Source organism: Solea senegalensis, linkage group LG9 (genome assembly GCF_019176455.1).
Source record: "Solea senegalensis isolate Sse05_10M linkage group LG9, IFAPA_SoseM_1, whole genome shotgun sequence".
NCBI lineage: Eukaryota > Metazoa > Chordata > Actinopteri > Pleuronectiformes > Soleidae > Solea > Solea senegalensis.
In genome coordinates, this window is record NC_058029.1 from 13,920,146 (window position 1) to 13,942,369 (window position 22,224).

General features: G+C 38.4%; 1 protein-coding gene across 6 annotated transcripts in view; it reads left to right on the forward strand.

The window, feature by feature from the left end:
* Window positions 1-22,224, forward strand: part of LOC122774394 (protein MTSS 1-like) — a 48,361-nt gene that overhangs the window by 11,716 nt on the left and 14,421 nt on the right. For 4 of the 6 annotated variants that reach the window (XM_044033604.1, XM_044033606.1, XM_044033607.1 and 1 more), the window contains exons 4-7: window positions 18,340-18,424; window positions 19,638-19,729; window positions 19,993-20,067; window positions 21,787-21,798. In XM_044033604.1, coding sequence (XP_043889539.1) covers window positions 18,340-18,424; window positions 19,638-19,729; window positions 19,993-20,067; window positions 21,787-21,798 — 264 coding nt within the window. The remainder of the gene's footprint in view (window positions 1-18,339; window positions 18,425-19,637; window positions 19,730-19,992; window positions 20,068-21,786; window positions 21,799-22,224) is intronic. The other 2 variants (XM_044033605.1, XM_044033608.1) reach the window with 1 other exon arrangement.

The window sequence follows — 22,224 nt, forward strand, 5'->3', positions numbered from 1 at the left end:
ATCGTCATCCGATCTGCCAAACCTCTTCTGGAGATGGTCGGACGTGCATTTTGACTACATTGAACAGAAGTGTAAATGCAACTTAACTGGTCCCTAAATTAACCAAAACACCAACCGTTTTTTATTTATACAGCGACCCATATAAATCCCCCTTCTGAAATGACACCCCGTGCACAGAAGCTTGGCCTGTTTTCACCTTTTTCATGTTACTGTAATCAGATCAGTCTCACTGTTATCAAATTAGAAAGCAGCTCACACAATGTCATTATCAGTGTTGACAGAATGTTGGAGTAGCTTTGTCAAGCCTGCTTAGCAGCTGTATGTTGTACTCAAACATTGTTGTATCCTTGTGACATCATTGTTCTCAATCGTATTGAAGTGTACAGTTGGTTGCGAGGACCACGTTTGGTGAAAAATAGCATTGTTTCATGCAAAACATACTGGAGTTGTTAAACAACCTTCTTGTGTAAATATTAGTAAATCAGTCATCCATGAGCTAATCTTAAAGGTATTGTAAAGGCTGAGCTTTGGAAATGCTCCAGTAAATGGCTGTACCCCCTTATAGTTTTAAGTTGTTACATGCTGATTGTGTTTGTGCATTTTGTTTAAGGGGTTTATTTGACCTGATTTATGGGAACCAGGTGGTTTTAACAAAGAAGAAAAATCTTGAAAACCTGAGACACTGGTTTTGTCTTTTTCACAACAATGGACTGGGTTGCAAGCTTACAGTTGAGGTTAAAGAAGAAAAGAGGATTAACATGCAGTAATTACTGCATATTACCAGAATAAACTCAAAATGAGAGTGCAAGTCTTTCTTTACAGGTTAAAATTCCATCTTATTAGTTTACAGTTGAGTGACTGGAATGCCAAGTGGAAAGAGTTTGAATAGAAGATCGAAAGGCAGACTTAAGTTTTTTCTTAAAGCCCTTTCCCTACCTCTGTTGTGCACAATTCTCCTCTACTTTGTCTCTATTGAAGCTGCCAGTGACCACATTCTCAGTAAAGACTGAATCTGTTTTATCATTAGAAAATACATACATGTACGGTACCTACAATCTCTATGATCTACCATCTGTACAACTACACATGCCATGCACTCATATCAAGATTACTTCTCCTATGCACCCAAATGTTCTTCAATACAGACACACACACAGGATTTGCGAAAACCACCTGTTTTGCTGTTGGATTTGGACTTTCTCCACTGAATCTTTGCTATGTTGTCTAGGTTTGATAAAGTACATCGAAGTGTGCTTTGGCATCTCCCCTTGCTTCACATTTCTACGATTTTTCCAGCTGCCTCATGCACATTTTGTCTGTGAAGATTTCCTTATCATTTACTGTCTCTGTGTCATAACAACACAGCATTTCACAAATGTCGTTCATGCATGATGTTAGCTTGTCGAATTTCTAGACTAAAAGTGTTGAAAGTTTTCGTACCTGCTGCAACTCTGATAAGGAGAGTAGGTCACATCTTTGGGTTTGTGTAAATTATCTGTGTTCACACTAATACACAGGCATATTAGCTGATGAATTTATTTTAGAGACCTAATTTTTGTTATTTCAACAAATGATGTTCTCCGTTTGCCACATTTCCACTCTATCAGCTTTTCTAACACCTTTACCTCTGTCACTGTACCCTTATTCAAATGGCTTTATAACCTTGAATCTGCCCACAAAGGTTAATCAATTACATGCAGTCATTTGCCTGTATCCACTGTACTTGTACTGTTGGCACAAACACATCCCATGCACCCACAGAGGTGCCTCTGCCCTAAGGGCGCGTGACAGTGTTTGCTCTCATAGGTCTAATGGCTCTGGTTTAAACTGTGATCAGTAGTTAATGATTAAACATCTTTTTGGTCTAATTTTGTGGAAGTACTGACCCATCAGGCCACAATGTCTGAAAAAATGGGATTCACAATTCAGTAAAATATGGAAAATAGAAACAACTCAATTTAAGAATCAATTTATCATCATATTTTGTCTTTTTAGAAGTAGAATCCTAGTACCTTCATTGCTATTTAGTTTGGCGAGATAAGAGTGTGAAACTTTAAATGGTGAGAGAATAAAGACATGTTTTAGCAAAGTGCACAATGTTGTGATCAGTTTATTCATTTTGACTAAGCTAAACGTGTTAAATAAACAGAATGGGACTAATTTCTTTACATCACATTACAGTCAGTAATCTCCAAAACTAATTATCACCTCCCTCAGAATGTGATTTCACTGCAGTATATGGAAGTAGTTGGCCATGGATCTCATTTTTCCTCCATCTAGTTAACTAATGATGTGTTTTCATCATAGTATGGTTCGGTACAGTGCAGTGCAGTGCAGTTTGGAATGGTAAAGCCCTGTGTCAGGCTAGTGTTTTGACTGAGAATAGTACCTTTACTTGATAGGCAGGGTGTGGCCCATGGCCACGCCAGCGAGATATGTAGCGAACAACGGGTTTGTGGCTGTTTGTTTCAATAAGACTTCAAGCTTTGTATGAGAATAGACTGCCGGCGTTTGCCTCGACTTCCATGGGATATTTACATTGATCGCAAAGGAGTAACGTTTTTCTGTTGCCCAATAAGCTGTATTGGGTAGACTATTTTACATTACTATATTGTACCAAACTGGTCCACTTGGTGGAAACACAGCTTAAGAAGTTTAGAAAAAAGCAGCTCTGGACCCAGTGAATTCCATTAAATTAAAACAAACCTAATATGTTTGTACAAAGATGACATAAAACTTCAAAGCTGTGTTTGTGTGTGTACGTTTGTTTCCTTTTTGAAGCTGTTTGTGTATGGTTCTTTGTTCTTTTATACCAGTGCACCTCCATTTAGGTATTTCATTTGCTGTGTCAGTGTGAGATTGAATTTACGAGTAAGTTGTGCAATTTTATGAAAACCATGAGGTCATTCCATTCGACAAACCAGAGGAGCGCAAATGTTACGAACAAACACAGTCATGCTGTTTTGACCCTTTCCAGGAACTTTATTTCAAAGTCAAATGCTTGAGAAAAGTGCGACCTACACAAATCACAAATGTTACTGGAATGCAGACAGGGATTTGCTATAGGAAGAGCTCTTAGCATCTGAACATCTCATTAGGTTCACAGTGAGCAAGTTTTACCCGTTTGAGATGTACAGTAATTAGAGGACAGGCTTCTTCGTGTCTTCCATTGACCCATCTTTAAATCCCGGTGTCTGATCTTGAAAACCACCTTGGAATAAAGACAAGGCGATGCATTGTGTCACTTAAGCTTCTTCTCTGAATTGTGCTGCAGTGCAAGGTATAGAGTTGATATTGATGACCATTGGTAAAATTGTTTGATAATTACGAAAGTGTTTGTTTCTTAGTTTTCTTATTGCATGTTCAAAAACACATTAACAAACACACATGCGCAGCTCTGACTTCCTCAAGCAACCCATAGAATAATCGTTTCTCGCTTTTATGAAGAAATCTAGGACTGTGTCAAATGTGGGTTGGCAGCTGTCAGGACACTGTCTCTGCATGAACAGTGGGAATTGGTGCATGTACATGAGTGTGTGTCTGTGTATCTGTTAATCCCAGTGGCTCTATCGGCAGCTCTTGCATTGAGTCTGTTTGGACACGTCTGGATTGGCAGAGATGAAATCGACACCTACCTAAAAGCTAACATGTAGAAGCCTGTTCACTCTCTTTGAACTTAAAAAGATTACACACTTGTACTAAAGTATTTTTGTGTTGATAATTATTTGAATGTAGTGGCCTATTCAGTTTAAGAGAACATTACAACTACTCAAATCACTGTTATCAGTGTTGTGCATAAGCTTTTAACATAATTTTGTCATTAGTGGGGTTGCTGAAAACAACCCTGATAAATTGGTTTAGCTTTGATAATTACATAAAAACTATTAGCTATATTATTTATTTTAGTATGCACAGTTTCACCTACTTTGTTAACAAGCCAGTCAGTTTATTGTATGATATAATATTATTAAGACATTATTAATAAAGTGAACCACCACATCCTCTCTGTTTTGAAGAAGACCAGTGAAATATAGTGTTTTTTGCAGCCCTGGAATCATAATAATTGTCGGTGTTATCCAACTATTCCACTCTTTCCCCCTAGTTTCTGAAGCAATTGAGCGAAACAAAGCACCAATCAACCATAAACATTATTTATGTTTACTGGAGGTGGCTCAGTATGTCCACGTAAGCTGCAGTCCTTATAAAACTTTAAAATTTTAATGGATTTCAGTCTTCCATTAAACGTGGAGAGGCAGTGGATATGGCCTGTGAAACGGAGTTGTCCAATTTAGTTTGAAGCACAGGATGAAATGAATGATAATAAGTCCCTGATCAAAGCCATTTTTGTACCATTTAATGTCTTCTCATAATAAAGATTTTATTGTATATATTAGGAATAGTTTAATCAATAATGTCATGTGTGTTTTTAATAAAAACGACTCAAATTCCGATTTTATGACATTCCTATACTGGAAAAAAAAAAAAAAAGTCACCAAGTTTTCGTATTTTTGCTATATTTTTTAAGTTTGACAAAGTGGCTGATCTACATCTTTCTGACCTCCATATGCTGCCTCACTCCAGCTCATTGTGTAACCTCTCCCATTAATATCAACGCCGCCCCTCCTTATGGAATAGCTTAGTTCCACAGAGGCCTTTGTGCCTACAATGAGTTCACCACCTGAAAATAACTTCTAATCTAGAGGGGTGTGTATGTGTGCACATCACACAACAAAATAGCCCTGAAAAAGAAAAAAGTAATTTGATAGATTTCAATATAAAAGATTTGTTCTTAGAACATTGGTATTTATTCATGCTGTTCATGAAGTACATGTTGCTGTGTTTAGCTGATAGACAGAGTAAGTGGAGCTGTAAAGCCCAGATGTCTCTAAAGATTTACCTTCTACTATTTCCAGTCATCTGGTAATGCACTTTGTGCCTCTGCTAACAACTGCTATCTATTATCTATGCCTGTCTCCATTAAAGGCATAGATGCCATAGTCACCTATTATTGCTATTTTCAGTCTTGGTAGTTGAGACAAGGCTACAACATGTATGGCATCTTTTGAGGTTCATAAAAGTGCAGATTGTTCGTTAAGTATGAATGTGACGAAATGGAGTTGGATGAATGAAAAGCGAGTGTATACATGAACTTAATACTGTAGATCTCTGTAGTCTTTGAATCTGAATGAGTCCCAGGAGACCAACTGCTGCACATTAATAAGGGTGTGTGTGTGTGTTAGACAGAGAGAGAGAGAGGGGGAGATTCAGAGAGATTTAGGGTTAGGGTTTGTGATTTTCAAGCTACGCATTTGTGTGTACATGCGTGTGTCAGCATATGTACGTCCCAGTCCTAAATAAGGCCTCTGTTCTGTCACTCATATAATTTTTTTTTCAACTGGGTGCCGCACCATATAATTTCTGTGAATTGCAACCACACAGTTGTAGTACATTTTAATGAAATAAGTGAACCATTTACAAAGTTTAATGTTAGTAAACAAACATTCAGGTTTTATTGTTATGTAAGCTTCTCACAGTTAAACTAGATCATCCAGAAAGCTTCACCCTATATTAATGCAGATGTATTGTCACTTGATAAGCTTTCTGATCAGTGAGTTTTAAGTCCATGTTTGCAACCGATTTTAGAACAGTTTTGCTCTTTTTCTCTCAGCACATTCTGTGTGTGGTGCCACTGACAGGCAACCATACAGCTGATTTGAAAAAAAAAATCAAGCCCTTTCCTCTTTGCCCTTCTCTATCCATTGGCTTCTGTTACAGAGCCGCCTCAGATTCCTCAGAACCAACCCACTGTCTCAATGCCCTCTTTGAAAGGGCTCTGTCCCTTTTTCCCAGTTTCGGTCCAAGACCAGCGTGGCCGTGTAAATTTCCTGCCCTCTGTCCATCCCCAGACTTAGATACCAGTCTCTGGACAAGCTCAGTACCTCTCAATCCACCCTCTGTTCTCCTCTGTTCATTATGACCCCATCTTGGGAATCTTACAGATCACTGGAACCAGCAATTGAATCAGTTAATGGGTCATATATACAGACTCACACATAGACCATGGATTAATATGTTGTGTTCACTTGCACATACATGTATGCCTGCACAGTGAGTGAAGAGATTCAATCATGGAGACGAGAGAGCTCAAAATGATCTCTGCTTTTTGGGGACAATAGACTCCTCTGGCTGATTTATTGCTGTTTTTTCTCTCTGCAGTTTGAGAATTTATGGGTCAAACTCTTTTGTCATCCCATTGTAGACTCATTTAGTTCACACTATAAAACGCATTAAAATACAAGGAACCTTTCTTTGAAAGATTTATCTGCAACCATCTGCGATAATACAACATCTGCCCGTTGATATAATACATTTTGGAAAAGTGTGAGTGTTTGTGTTTCTGTCTATGAGGGAGTCTCATAAGATAGAGAGGAGTTGTAATGTTTGAGCTGGAGAACTAGAGAGTGCACTTGACTATGTGTGCAGTATGTGTATATGCATGGTAGTGCTGTTTGCTCTCTGTTTTTGTTTAAACATGAACCCGGTTAGACCAGTGAGCTTTGGATTGGAAGCATCTGACATGCATGCAAAGCTAAATTCAAAACAGACTCTTCTCTGGCAAATGAACTTATGACTTGTGTTTTTCTGAGGTGGTTTAATTTATCAAAAAAGCTGGTGAACTGATACTCAATCCTGTTAGGGAAAAAGGACTTACTAAAGGACTTGTTTTCAGGTTCTCACCATTGTTGTTTTGCACACTCTGGACTGTATATAAATGAATGAATTCACATACATTTTAAAGGACTCTGGGTGTCCTTACATGATAAACTTGAAAGTTACAGCCAAAAAGACAAATTTAACAAAATGGTTGTATTTGATATCTCACTGAATAAACTGAACACACAGCCAAGAAAACAAGCATAAGTATTTCATTACATGCTGTCAGCTTTTGCTGTTTAGAGCGCTATTCCTCCCTCCATGCCGTTTATGCATGTTTTTTTCCCCTCTTATTGTCTCTGTCATTTCCTCCTTTTCTCCATGTCCTTGGTTCTCCTCTGCACCGACACCATCACCTCCTGTGTGTGTCCATGCTGTCGAGGCCAGGTGCATGCACAGCCGGTCTCTGTCAGCAAACACCACAACACCAGAGGCAGAGTTACAGGGAAAGTGCTCGGTATTGATGGGGAATAATAGAAATAATAGGTGTGTCTGTGTGCTCAGTGTTGGTTAGGTCATACTTGTTTTTGATGTGTCACTACTAGGAATACAGTGCAACACCTACGCATTTGCATAAATACACAAGACAGTGACACAGGACAGTGACGCATGCACTGTGGGATGCCGTCATCAGCTTGTAACTGTGTGACTGGCCTTTTGAGCCATCTGCTGCAATATTTACTCCAAAGTATAACTTGGACAAAAGGTTAGGTCACTCAGTCCGTCCCTGTCACGAGAAAAAAAAAGTTTTAGAAAGTGGTGGCAGCAAAAGAGTTCAACTCAGTTTCATGCAAATGATAAGGAAAACCCCAAGCTTCAAAAATACAGCAGTACTTGACATTAGCCCAAGCACTATATGCATATCACAGGTGCCACTTTGAAAATTACATGGAATAGTTAAAAATAAAATGTATTTAATTCCGACTTTATTTTATTCATTAATTGGTAAAATAATACTGGATCGATTAATGGACAAACAGCCACTGGTGGAAGCCCTCGTCTAATCTATGTGCATGTAATCATCTTAACATTCTTAAAATTTAGGAATATGTTGTGTTCAGTGAAATTGTAATAAACTCTGCTAAACATGCCTGTAAAGTTGTGTTCTTTATATACATTCAATAGATATGAGTCAATCATGTAGTGGGTGAGATAATACAGCCATTGTTTTGGTTGATGGATGGATAAGTTGTGGTTTTTGTTGTGTCCATTCAAGTTACTCAATCAGTGCGGTTGACTTGCTTAGCTTTCAGTGACTGGATTGTTCTATGTCGTCCTATAGACACTTCATAAATCCCTCTGAATGAATAGCGTGTGTGTGTGTGTCTGTGAGTGGATGGATGGATGTGGAATGACACTGGGGTGGAGACTGTCTTGCTTTCCACTCTTTGACAGTTATGGGCTCTAACACAAATACACACGTGCATGCGGATATACGGATATACATGCAAAGGTTCAGACACGTATGGTAGATAAGTAATCTAGTGGTCATTATAGCAAACAAGGTCCTGTTGTGTTGTACGGACAAATAGTTCAGCCTCTCTAGAGTGTCTCTGGTTTAAATTATCACAGTATCTCGCAGCCTAGAGGCCTCTTAATCTCTCCCCCTACAGGGAAAAAAAAATCACTAGGTCTTTCAGGCTATATCTACACTACACTGTTATAATTTTTATTCAAAACACTTCACCTTTACAGCATTTAGATTGGATGTGTCCACAGTACGTCTAGAGTTTTGAAGCCCTGAAAATGTAAACCTTCTGGAAGTGCTCTAGATCAGGGGTCTCACATTGAAATGACCTGGGCGGGCCAATGAATGTCGAGACTGGTCAGGAGGGAGCGGGCAAAAAAAATAAATTTAGACTGTAAAAGTTATTGAACTAGTGGGACATTGACATTGCGAATCTCTTAAACTATTCTCAGTGCTTCTCCTCACGGTCTCCTTCTATGCTGCAACTATGACTTCTCCACCCTCTTTTGTCGCCTTACCTGTTTTTCTCTACATGTCGTAACTAAGGTATTTTTGCTGATAATATTTTTATGGGCTGTGACGTTTTGATGGACATGACTCAAACCCTGTGACTCAGAATTCAGTTATTGCTGCCGTCATTTATTGCTGTTGAAATATGAACCTCTGTTAACTGTAAATGATTAACCATCACACCAGACTTTTTGCACTTTCAGACCATATGATTACGTGACTCTTGTCTGGTATTTTCACTCAACAGTTTCTCATTTGTTCACGAAGTTGAGAAAGAGTCTTTTAGCACTGGCTTTTATGGTTTGATTGTGTTGAGTTGCAGTTGTCATTGCTACTGTTTCTCAGACTGTTGTCGGCTCAACAAAAATATGGATGGGAGTAGTCCGACAAAAACAGCAGTGTTTTCAATTCATTTGTAGAGTTCCTAGTAAGTCCTTGTCTGTGGAATGTGTGTCAGACCAGAAAGGAAGATTAGAGAAAAAGTGGGACACCAAGCCTGAAAAAGAGCAAGAGTGGACTCTAGGGTAATCTATTCTCTCTCACACATTCACTCTCTCTGTCCAACATTTGTTTTCTCTCAGGCTGGTCATCTCATGACATGCTTAAACCCGCCTTACTTGGTAGTAAAATGTTAAATTTGTTAGATTACAGGCAGAAGACTTATTGACAGTGTGTAGAACAATACACAGGCACTGGCTACCAGTAAATGAAGCCAACAACAAATTACTTTTTTGTTTTTGTACTTCAGATATTTACAGGTCAGGCATTTATATCTCCATAAATCCATAAACTGCAAGGAGTGTAGCCTGTGTTTTTGTACTTGGTCACCCATACACACCAAAGATTGAGCATTTTGCCCAAACCTTGTATATGCTTCCCACCATTCCACCCAATATTCAAAAATTGAATCTAACCCTAAATGTGCAGCTCTGAAAATAAAGCAATATTCAGATACAAATATGTACAGTGTCTTTTACCACGAATTGTACTACTGGTACCATAACCAGTACCATAAAATTTAAAAGTACTCTTAATACCAAATTTGATACCATAGCCAAAATAGAAAAGAGAGGCTGTTATATGTGTCCTTAAATCTCTGTGCAAGTTTTCAATTGGCTAATAAGGTGACAGCTCAGGTGTGAAACATTTCAACACCGTAAAAGATTTTGTACTATTCATTCCGTGAATATGGCATTTGAGGGAGTTCACCAAAATGTTCCTTTTCCATCATGTACTTTCCCATGGGATACTGTGTACTTCTCTTTGAGCATTTATTTTTGTCTTGACGTTGACCGCTCACTGAACTGGCCAACTGCTTACTGACTAGATTAGCTCAGGCACCATGTTAACGTTATGGTACCACATGAGAGCAGTGGGGTGGGAGAAAAGGATTAACCACAGAATGCAAAAAGTGAACTGTGCACAGAAATTGTGGATTGTGTGAGTGTGTGATTAAGATCTAGATCAGACAGAGAACAGCTCAAAGGAAGCAATCAAAGGAATACAGTGAGTGGTGGGTTGTGGATGGGGTGAAATTCCTCCATGACCTACATTTGAATTGTAATCTGCAGCTGAAGTCAACATGTACAGTTATGACATAGTACTGCATGGATACAGTAGGCCAGTTAGCATAAATTTGCATCTCAAGTCTGCCCGGAGACTGTTTTCTAGCAGAGGATTTCTATCCTGAGGCCACCCGTACTTTTGTCTCTTGTTAATCTCATACAGCACAGTAATTGTACTAGTTTACTGTACTGTCTTCTTCATAACAGTTAATCTCAGGCAGGAATGTAATTACATTTCACTTTGACACTTAAACCAATTGTAGACATTGACTATTTGGTTAAACATCTATCATCTTCAGTAGTCATGCTGACTACACCATCAGTGTGGTCCACAGCAAGTATAACACCTGCTCATTTACAGTGAACTCAGGTGACTTAGTTGTCCAAAACTGGAGGACCTCTGTATGTATATACAGTAGATGTATATATGTATATATGTGTATATATATATATGTACATACACATATGTATATGTATATATATATACATATGTATATGTGTATTTATGTGTGTATATATATATATATATATATATATATATATACACACACATAAATATTCATTTACTGGAAGTTACCATGGCACATCCGAATGTGACAAGGAAAATCATGATGGTATTTTTCATACTAGAGAAATGCAGTTTTGTGATTTTAGTTCCTCATTCATTCCTTTGTAACATTCGATGCCACCTTAAGACAGAGATTGTAAAAGTAAGTGAGGATAACAGAATAGGGAGGTGTGGATACAGTAGCTGGGTTAGCATCCCAATGAGGTGCATTAATCAGCCGGCTGTATTGTTTATGTAGGGCCTCAAGACCTTGTTAGCATTCAAGCGGGAGGACCACACAGAGGTAGCATAATGTTGGACTCAAATTACTCCTCTTTTGCAATCCATACTCTCTACTCTCATTTGTATAGTTTTCCCTCCACATTTGTATGTTTAAGTCTTAAGCAATAACATCTCAATGTATTTAATTTTCCAGTAAGCATTTAAACTGTAAATGTGAGACACACTAACACTTCTTTTGCCAGACCTCTTAGGTTGTCTTTGCTTTACGTTGCTGAATAACCCATTCATACATCACTCACATATTATATCCCTTTAATTAATCTCAGACTTCTGTTTTGTACCCACTGACTGTGACCATGACACAATGAAGTGGAACATTAGTAAACAAGGAAAAGAAGAGGACAGTTGAGGTGGTGGATGAATACATGAAAGCACAAGAAGAGTGAGATATTTTGGGATGGAGGAGGAGATTTGAATGGGGGTGTTGTCGGCCTCAGGAGAGGAGAGCAATGTAAAGCAAAGAATGGTTATGGCAGTTTAATGCATTACCATTCAGGATGCATTTAACTGCATTGCAGTGGCACACTGACACACATTCACACCTTCAGATTATAATGAGTCTATTTTGGCTTCTTTTAAAGAATACAGCTTGTAAATACACAGTACCTAGTCATGAGATTCATCCTTTTGTCTGTGCTGATGGTTGTCACTAAATCACACAACCAGCTGCCAGTTACTCTGCATTTACACTCAGATGTTTACCTGCTGTTGCTTCTGTGCCTCATTTGATTAAGATGCAAAACACTGACAGATTTAAACCTGAATAAGGTTCTGACAGGGATTCTGTTCCCTCTGTCTGTCTCTTACTATGTCTCACTTTTCAGTTTTTATACAGTATGGTGCTATATGCAGAAAGACAACATTATTTTATTGTTATATTCAATGTATTCATTATATTCAATATACAGTCTTGAATCTGCAAGTTGTCCTCTTGAATGGACAAAAAAAAAGTGCAATTCAGCTCTGCTCTTTATTTGTCTTCCTTTTTTCTCCCATAGTCTGCCCTCCTCCCTTCTCCTGTCTTTGGATGCCAGCTGTTGGGAGCTGTAGTCAGACTGTCCAGAGTGTTTGTGTGTCAGCAGCACTGGTCACACTGCAGCAGGTGCATGTGTGTGGTTTGCATATATTGGTGCCCATTTAGGCTAGACTCACTGGCTTTGTGTGTGTGTGTGACAGGCTGACGTTCTTTCAGTAGCTATTGATGAGTGAAGAAGTGAGGAACTATTAGACCAGACAATTAATCCATGACCTTGAAGATCATATACACATCTTTTTATCTAACTCCTGTTATTCATTTTGTAAATTTACTCACATCAGTTCAGTTGTTTGACTAATTCATTCAGATATGTGCTTACTTTCTTTCACCTCCCCATATTCACAGAGCGCCACCAATCAGCCAATAAGTTTATCATTTACTGAAAAATGTAATTGTATATCTACAGTGGGCTACCAGACTGACAGAGCAGACAAATAAATCAATGAATGAAATGCTAGACTGTATCTTTGCTATGTGGGTGGCTCCATCTGGGCATGCCAACTGCTCAGCTAGGAGTGTCAGAGTGTACTTGCGTTCAGATCTTTAGTCCACAACATGTTCAAACAATAATAACAATTACTGGAATAACAGCATAGATATTAATTTACCATTTTAGTACAGTGATATTGTGCCTCAGTTTTCAGACACAGTTATCTATTAAATGTCTGTTTCATTGCCGGAGGCAACAAATGACTGCCTTAATATTTGCTTTTTTGGTGTGAACAACACACTATCTAGCCATTGAAATGAGGAAAATATGTTTGCTAAATATAGTCAAAATTGAATGGATGTTAGCCGCAGTGTTTTCTCCTGGTCTCTAATTAGCTAGTGAACAGATCGCCCTACCTCTGTCCAGCTGGGTGTCTGTGTGTGTGTGTGTGTGTGTGTGTGTGTGTGTGTGTGTGTGTGTGTGTGTGTGTGTGTGTGTGTGTGTGTGTGTGTGTGTGTGTGTGTGTGTGTGTGTGTGTGTGTGTGTGTGTGTGTGTGTGTGTGTGTGTGTGTGTGTGTGTGTGTGTGTGTGTGTGTGTGTGTGTGTGTGTGTGTGTGCATGTGTGTTTGTGTATCCAGCTGTATGGTCTACAGCCTCTTATCAGTGTAACCACTGGCCCTTTTTTAACAGCGACCATCTGTGGCCCATACACAGAGTTTGTTTCTTCTTCTCAGAATTACCCAAGCCAAATCACTCTTTCTTATTCTTTCTCCCCCTTTTTTTCCTCTAAATAGTCTTCCCTTCATCCCTATGTTGCTCATTCTTCTCTCCTCATATCAGCCTTTCCTCCATCCTCTAATCAACAAGTGAGATCTGTGTAAAGATGCCAACTATCTTGGTGTGAACCACATGCTTCGTTCCTCAGTGGGTTTACCATAAATGAACCAAGGGCTGTATTTTTAGAGAGGGTATACCATATGATCTGTATTTAAATGTACACCCCTTTAAAGCAGTGCAGGATGGATCATCTGAATACATGAAGATGTCTTAGTTGTAGTAAAAGGAGTTTCTACCACATAATGATGGACAGTGAAAGGTCACACTCAATTGAGAATGATAATTGTAATGTGCTTAATTGAAATGATTTACAATTAATGAATAAACAACTATGGTAGTAAATTTTAACAGCTATAAAATTAAAGGTCTATTATGTGGTCAAATATGGAGCAGCCTTATAGGAGTGGATCACACATTGTCCTTGCTCGTAATTATAATTCCTCCTGGACTGATGCAATTATTTATTTATGGCTTCCAATTGTATCAAACTGTGTCACATTCTCATAATACCCTGAAAGTAAATCTGTTGTTACAATTCAGACAATCGAAGGAACTTTGCCCATCAAACTTTTTTTACGTATTTAGAGAAGATGAGTGATTACTGCACTGTATACACATTTAATAGGAAATCCCCTTCTCTTTAATGCTGTCTTACACAGTACACTCCGACAGACACACAGTGTGTGTCAGTATAGTGTGACGTCCCAATGAACAGTTTGGCGGGGGGTTGGAGGACGGAGTCAAACTCGACATCAGATTTCCATCCTATCTCCTTCTGTCACTCGTACTTGTATGCCCACACTGACAAACAAACAAAAATGTCACCTCTCAGTCACAAACTGTCTCAGTGGATTACACAAAAGACACCAAAAATCAAAGCTTTAATAAGAATAAAAACAAATGGGTTGGACAAAAGCCTGTGCAGTAAATAAAGAATTTAAAATGCAATATCTCTAAGGGGAAATTTGGTGCTTAAAATTGCATGGTTTTTATAAATATCATGCATATTTGTATAGAATCATTTTAATAATATATATAATTTTTCACATTTAGGAAAATATGCAAAACCATAGCCAAAACCATATTATGCATACACACAGAACAAATGGAGTCATGAAGTTCATGTGGCAGAAAGTATTGTAGCACAAGTCAGATTGTAGCATGCACACACAATATGCATGCATAATACAGGTTTCCATGGCAACAGGCAGTCATGGCAGAGGCCTCCTTGACTTGCTACCTGCTGTGAAAGAGGGAAAGAGTGGGGCAGAGAGATCAGAAATGCATGTCTTTCGTACGCAGAATGTGTTGCATTGTTATCACTGTGATTGCCATGGTTTGTTCACAGCATTGGGAGTTGTATAACCACATATGAAGCAATACTGCAACATCTGCTGAGCAATTCCAATGTGCTCAATACCATCTTTTATACTTTAGCGCTAGTCTCTTTCAAATACAATCTTCTCTCAAGATCAAAACTCTATTCAAATTGAAATTGAGGCTTTGCATGAAAGTCCAACAGGAGCAGATTTTGGTTTACGTACAGTAAATGCCTCATATTAAATCCAGTAGTGTGGGTGGGGTTGCACCAAATAAATAATCAACTGAAACCAAACTCTTCCCCTGAGCATTGGCCTGAACTCCACATTAACTTTCTAATGAGAAACTAACTTTTTTTGGTGTCGCCTGTCTGTACCACTGTGGCATCAATCAGCCACACCCGCTACCATAACAAGCAGTTATGGGTTATGGTAAGAGAGAGGTGGGCAGATAAATGAATGGACAAATGGATAGAAGGATGGATTGATGGCTAAATAAGTCAACATGTGAATGAATGAACATTATGTTGCTGAATAACAGAGGTCTTTTATGGTGTGTAGTAGCCACACCCTCTGCAATAATATGCACATAAAGCTTAAGAGGAATGGATGAATGGATAGAGGGAAAGCTTTGAGGACATTGGTAGAGATTGACATTACATTGTGGATTGTTGAAAGGTAAAGGGAACGTTGTTATTTATCACATGAAATAGCTTCATTCAGTGTTACCATCCCATCTCTCTATATTAGTATTTTAGTATTTGTCTCAGCTTCGCCATCACTTAGCTGTTAAAAACACAATGAACACTTGGTTTAGATTTGAAGCATTTGATTTTTGCTACATCCACACTACTGTATTTTTTGGTATACAGAGCATCTCATCTGCTATGGTTACATCTGCTGCCTCAGAGGTTTGGAGCGTTATAATGAAGAAGTTTGGAGTTGCTAATGGGTCTGTTTTAGTTTGAAAACATATTTGGAAACTAGGGCAAAATGTGTTTTCTGATTGACTCTTATCAGTCACTACACAATGATTAGCTGTGGGAAAAAAGTGCTGTTAACACACTTTTATCCCATCTTTGGTCTAATAAAAGAAATACTGCATTTTCTTTTTGCCATTGTTGTTTCTCATTATTATTTTCTGAAACTGCATAAACAACTGCAGGGGAGAAAGTCTGCTTCCTTTTAACATTGGCACACACATGCCCACTGTACGTGAATGGCTGTGGGATAAACATTCTCAGGTGTGTTAGAATTGACACACATGGCTGTAATTACAAAGCTGAAATACTCATCTGGACACGCCTTTTCTTTTGCTCCTTTTTTGACACAAGATTCTATCTATGGAACGTTTTTAGCGATATTTAGTAATGAATTTTAGTGATTTTTTTGAGTGAACTATTAATCTGCCTACCGTTATGTCGCCATTATCTTGTTGAATTTAGAAATTCATCTGAAACAAGTTTTATCAAGTTTCATCCTGCCACAGCTCAGACTGAGACAGCCTGGCTCCAAGAAGATCTCATGAATTTAAGATGAGGATTGAAATAGCTTACAGTTGTACAAATTGTCTGGGACTAACTTTTTTGTCTTTGGCTTTTTGTTGTTACTAATTTCACGGTTAGTGTTTCCTTTTTGTAGCACCCCGGTCACCATCAATCAGTGTTATTGGCAAAATTAGCACTCCTGTTTTTGTTGTGTACAGCCGTTGACACAGTGGAAAACAGTTTTGTGTGCATGTAAATCTATCTCTACTTCTGTCAGCCTGTCTGTTTGTTTTTCTGTCTGTCTCTCTCTGCCTCTCTCTCTCTCTTTCTCGCTGTACACTTGTTACTTCTTTAGGACCTTTTCTGGCATAAACACTTGCCTTGACTTGCATTTTGACTGAAAATCATACCTATACTTGGTAGGTGGGTTGTGGGCTGTGCCCGATTGGCCACTTCAATGAGATGCATAGTGTGACGTTGTACCAATGCAATGACAACCAACAAATTATCACATTGAACACGGCACAACATACAACAGTGGAGAAACAAGACGTTAAGCTTTGTATGGAAATAGACTGCAGGCATTTACCTGAACTTCCATGGGATATTTACACTGAGCTGGTCTAGCTCCTTACCGTACCATTTTACTCTGATACCTCACGGGAAGGGTGCCAAAGAATGGAACTGGTTATTTTGGTACTAATGGAAACGCAAAAAAATACACACTGTACCGAATGGCTCCACCCGGTGGAAATACGATAGTAGAGAACAAAACCTGGTTCTGTGATATGTGGTTAAGGTTCAGCATTAACTGGTCATTAGACTGTCAGTGTCCTAAGAAGACTAGCTGTGCAGAACTGTGTGCGTGTGTGGGGGAAGTATTGCTGTGACTGAGTGACAGCTCTGTGTGTGTGTCTCTGCATGTGTTAAGGACTGTGCTGACAACAGAATGCCTTGCTCAGTTGGAGAGGATTCACACTAAACATGAGATATCACAACTACACACACACACACACACAAAATGTGAGAATCATTGTGTCACTGAACAGAATGTCGCAAGAACTCCACAATGTTTCGTACAAGATTTCTCGGCCCCACCTTCTCTTTTGCATGCAAACAGCAACATAAGCAGACACAGACACACACAGAGACATGCTTCATTGCCACAAAGGAACAGGCCAGTCAAACTGAGCAGCCCAACAATAGTCCTGTCAATCAACATCAAGTCCCCGCTCAGCTGTCCAAAGAGGTTTTCCAGTAGACAGCTAGTTAGGCCGTATGACGGAAACTGACATTGGCCCCAAGCACATTTTCAAGGCTCCAGCTCTGGCTTCTCTTCATTTCTCTTGACCTGACAATGTGTTGTTAGTAGAAGTGTGCTTCCAACTGATTTCCACTGCTGGAGTGGAAAAAGTGGGGTCAGTGAGTGCTTCTGCACAATGTTTACTATAGAAAGTCTGGCAACACATTTTAATTCCAGTAGTGAAGTTACTCAGCTTTGGTGTGAAGTTATAAAATATAAAGTAACCGTATGATGAGTGTCATATGCTGCAAATACTTATCACATTGCTTCTCATTCAGTGTTTACTCTGTAGGTAAAAGCCACATAGTTTTTTTAAAGAGCACATTGTCTGCTTTGAGCTCTGTGGAGTCTCTGTAGTTGCCTGTGTAATTATACGTCATAGCTGCTGTTTTTAAGTTACAGTAATTTCACTCAAATTGCAACAATTTTTCCTGTACAAATGTCTTTGAAAGAAGTTCTCAAAGACATTTTACAGGTTTAAATTACAAGTTGTGAAAAAAAATGAAACCTCGCATACAGTAGTTTGAACATTAAAACAGTTTGATGTAGGTGAGTTTTTAGGAGTAACTTCAAAGAGGATGGGTCTGATATGTTTGGGTGGTTTTGAGCATGCTCTGTCACACCAAGTTTGGGCATTGCTCCTGCATGGTGGAGAAAGGAGATGTTTTGTTGTAGCTTGTCTTTCCTCTTCCTCTCCTTTTGCTTACTCTTTATGTGATTATATCATTCAAAGAAATACTTACTATTATACATGTCTGTAGTGTAGTGACATTGATCCAAGTTCATTTCATTCAAACCATGTCTTTTTTATATCTTTCAGGAGGAACCAGAGACATTGGATCAGCTTTGACCAGGATGTGTATGAGGCATCGCAGCATAGAGGCTAAACTCAAACAGTTTTCCATGTAAGTAACACTAGACATATCGTACTGGTGTGCTGCTCCCTTGTCCCGTCTGTCTTATGCCACAACCACAGTTGGTATTTACCATTTTACAGAATCTGACATCATGTACTGTCTGAACTGAGCTCACAAAAAGGGAATATTAACAATGACTTTAAATGTCTATTTCAAACACACAATCCCTGCCCTGCTGAGTTTTGAGTTACTTAAATATAATATAAATATATTTTTTTAAACATGTGTCTTGTTTTCTATATTAATCACTTGGTTGGTATACATGATCCAAACCTAGTGCAACTCCAATAGAGCAGATCTGTATTTGGATATCAACATATGTCTCCATATATTGATATTTTATCTGTGGGGGTCATGAGATGCTGTAAAAGAGACAGTGTTTCTGGTAGAACAAGAATCTGTGATGTCTCAGTGAAGTCACCCACAATACATATCTGTATCTCTCTCACTCACACACACACACACACACACTCATACTACACAGACAAGGGCCTCTCTAATTCTCGTGGCATTTCAGTAGAGATTCCTCTTGGATCTCCATAGCAGGAGCTGTACAGAGGGGGGCTGTGTCACCAACCACCCACTGGCAAACACACACACACACACACACTGGAGAAATGTCTGCAAGACGTACAAGTCTTATTTTAGTTTAATGCACTAAGCCTGCAGCTGCCCTCCTCTCACACTCCCAGCCTCTTAAACACGCTCACAGAGACAGACATGTCACCTCCTGTGACACACTGTCGGAGATATAAGTAGACCTTTTTCTCTCTCTGTCTGTTTTCCTCCCTTTATTTGTGTTTGTTAATGGTTTACAGAGAGAGAATAAATTATACAGACAGAAATGCTCACAGACTCTAGGATTTGTATGTTTTCTATAGGGCTGAATATCACTGCCGAATACCTGAATTCACTAGATTCCGATCTACAAGGTCCTGGTTTTATTTCATTTGATTGAATATCGATTCATTTAAAGATATTTCATTTTCCATAAATAGAGATGGAAGAGATTTACACAGAACTAATGCTGTAAATTGTATAGAATTTGTGTCTCTCCCACCTGGTGCATCATTACAAATAAATTGGCCAAGTAATCATGAACTGTTTGGATATATGTGACTAGTTTAGAGCTTAAAGGGTTAGTCTTCTACTCATAAATGAAAGCTGAAAGCTAGAAGTAACCTGTCGTCGTTTTTTGCAGAGGTTTCCTGGAGTGTCTGATCAACCCTCTACAAGAACAGATGGAGGATTGGAAAAGAGGAGTTAGTACTTTGGACAAGGACCATGCTAAAGGTACTTAAAAAAACAATTCACCGTTCCAGAGGATATTTTGCCAACAAGAGATGTCCTAATTATTTGAAAACAATAAAAAGTGGTATTGTTGTTCTTTCATTGCCTCCTTTTATGTTGTGTATTAGACATTACATGTAACTGATTTTAAGCATAGGTCCATACACTTTTTTTAATGAGGTGCCAGATATGTTTAACAACTACATTAAATCTGTAAAGCATTTTCACACAGTTAAGTAACTTATCACCTTGTCTACCTAAACCAGAGTATAAAAGAGCTCGGCAGGAAATCAAGAAGAAATCCTCAGACACACTGAAACTTCAGAAGAAGGCAAAGAAAGGTAAAAATCATAACTTGCAATTTTTCTTGTAAATATATAGATCAGTGAAGTCGGCAAGAAATACATTGACAGCTTTTGTCAACTTCAAATATTGTTTTTGAAACCATTGACAGGCTTTTATGGCATAATGAGGAGATTAGAAAGCATGAGACACAGCACTTACACACTTGAAGATTAGCTCTATTCATGTATTTCAAGCAACCGTAGGTCTCTCCAGCTTCAGTCGGTGTTTTTCTCATAGATGCTACGTCTCTCCCACCACTGGCCAGACATAAGAAAGATGTGGTTTTCATTGACCTCTGTGAAAATCTTGTAATCATCTGTTTGCTGAACGTCAACACAACTAAAGTTAGCCTGGTCTGCCTACTGTGTCTAGTATTGTACATTAAGAATGAGAAAAAGCAGTTTATCGACTTGCTATAACTGAAAAAATGTTGTTTCACCTCACTTTTATGCACCTTATGCTGCTGCACTGCATTAAAAAGTTGTGTCTGCAACAATCAGGGGTGAAGGAAAATTACAGTTTCATTATCAGGAAACCAGTTTTGTCAGACAAGAAAGCATAACGGTGTCTAAATCGTATGTACAATGTTTTTTATTAGACAGCAGTGTGTGTTTGTGTCTGTGTAGAAGAAGTTTGTCCTTACTGATTAGGCCTGTGCAGGTCTCTTAAGGCTAAACATTACCATACTTGGTAAACACTGAGAGTGCAGAGGCTGTTTCTTCCTGCACTCCTCTTGGCTCAGGTTCTGCATTAGCATTCACCTAGCAAAAACAATATACACAAAACAGTAATTACAATAATATCCAGTGTGTGTTTGTGCTTACCGTTTCAGGCATGAATCAGTGTATGTCAAACAGCTCTAATGTTCAAGTTTAACAATCTCCTCAAGTTTCTTCTTGCTCCTGTAATGCAGTGATGTCGGCATTGAATTTGCACTGTGCATAGTAATGATCACTAATACTGCTACATGAGACATGTCTTTCCTCTACAGCTGCCTGCATGATTTAAGACACTGCTACTTCCATACTACTATGTTTTAATAGTAACAACAATGATTTAATGTAAGAAAGTTACACTAAAAGAAAGTACTAATGTAGCTTATAATTTACAACTTATAGTTGTTGTGTCTGATGAGGAATAATCAAGAAGTGAATGCTGGTAGCTCTATCAACCCCAGGGTTTTGGGATCTGGTGGTGGGACACGTTAGGATGGTATTTGATTGAAAACAGAGAAGTGTACCGCTACTATCCTTTGAAAGAGCTTGCCTGTACAATTAAACACTAGTAATCAGTGTTGTCATGTACAGTAGCTGATGTAAAATAGTTTTTAAAAAAATCTAAATTCTATATTTTGATGGTAATCTTGTTGAATTTAAATTAACTGATACATTGATGAGTGCACTGGTGAGAAAGGGAGCAGTAGTCATGTTTTATCTTTTTTAAATTATTAATACAGTTGCAGCAACATGCACATACAAGGATTCAATTTACTCTTGGAAGAAACATACACATCTCTATCAGTAGTGTAGGAAATGTATAGTCATTGGTTTAAAAATATATAGAGTACTCTTATTTCTCTTAGATTAAAGAATACAGACACATCTGCACATTGATGAAGAAGTGTTGTGTGCTGGCAGTTGACTTGAATGTTCTTTTTTGCTTTCCCTGTACCCATGTTTTTCTGACACAATCCTTCATCTTATGCTGCATTACAGCTGATAATCTAGGTAAGTCAGTCCACACTGTCCACTTAGCTGTTTATACTGAAATGCTTAACCAGTTGTCTCAGTTTCTTTGTCAAGAAGCCATTTTTAATTTCTATGTTCAGTTTTCCCTTGAGTTAATTTTTTGTTGTGTTGGTTTCAAACACACATGACATTATATAGTTTTTGAATTTGGTTCCATCTAAATTTAATATAAATAAACCAGGGTCCATACTTTTTACAGTAGCCTACCTCTGCACCATCATTGCCCTCTGACCCCTCTTTCACTGTAGCTCTGGTTTTGACTTAGTATTTAAAAGACCTTAATGTAATATTTAAAGTGTTCTCAAGTGGACACACTGAACAGAAGACAGAGGTACAGCTCTTTTAATGTCACCTTATGGAGGGCTGGAGTAGAAAAAAAATAGAATAATACTGATTGTAAAATCA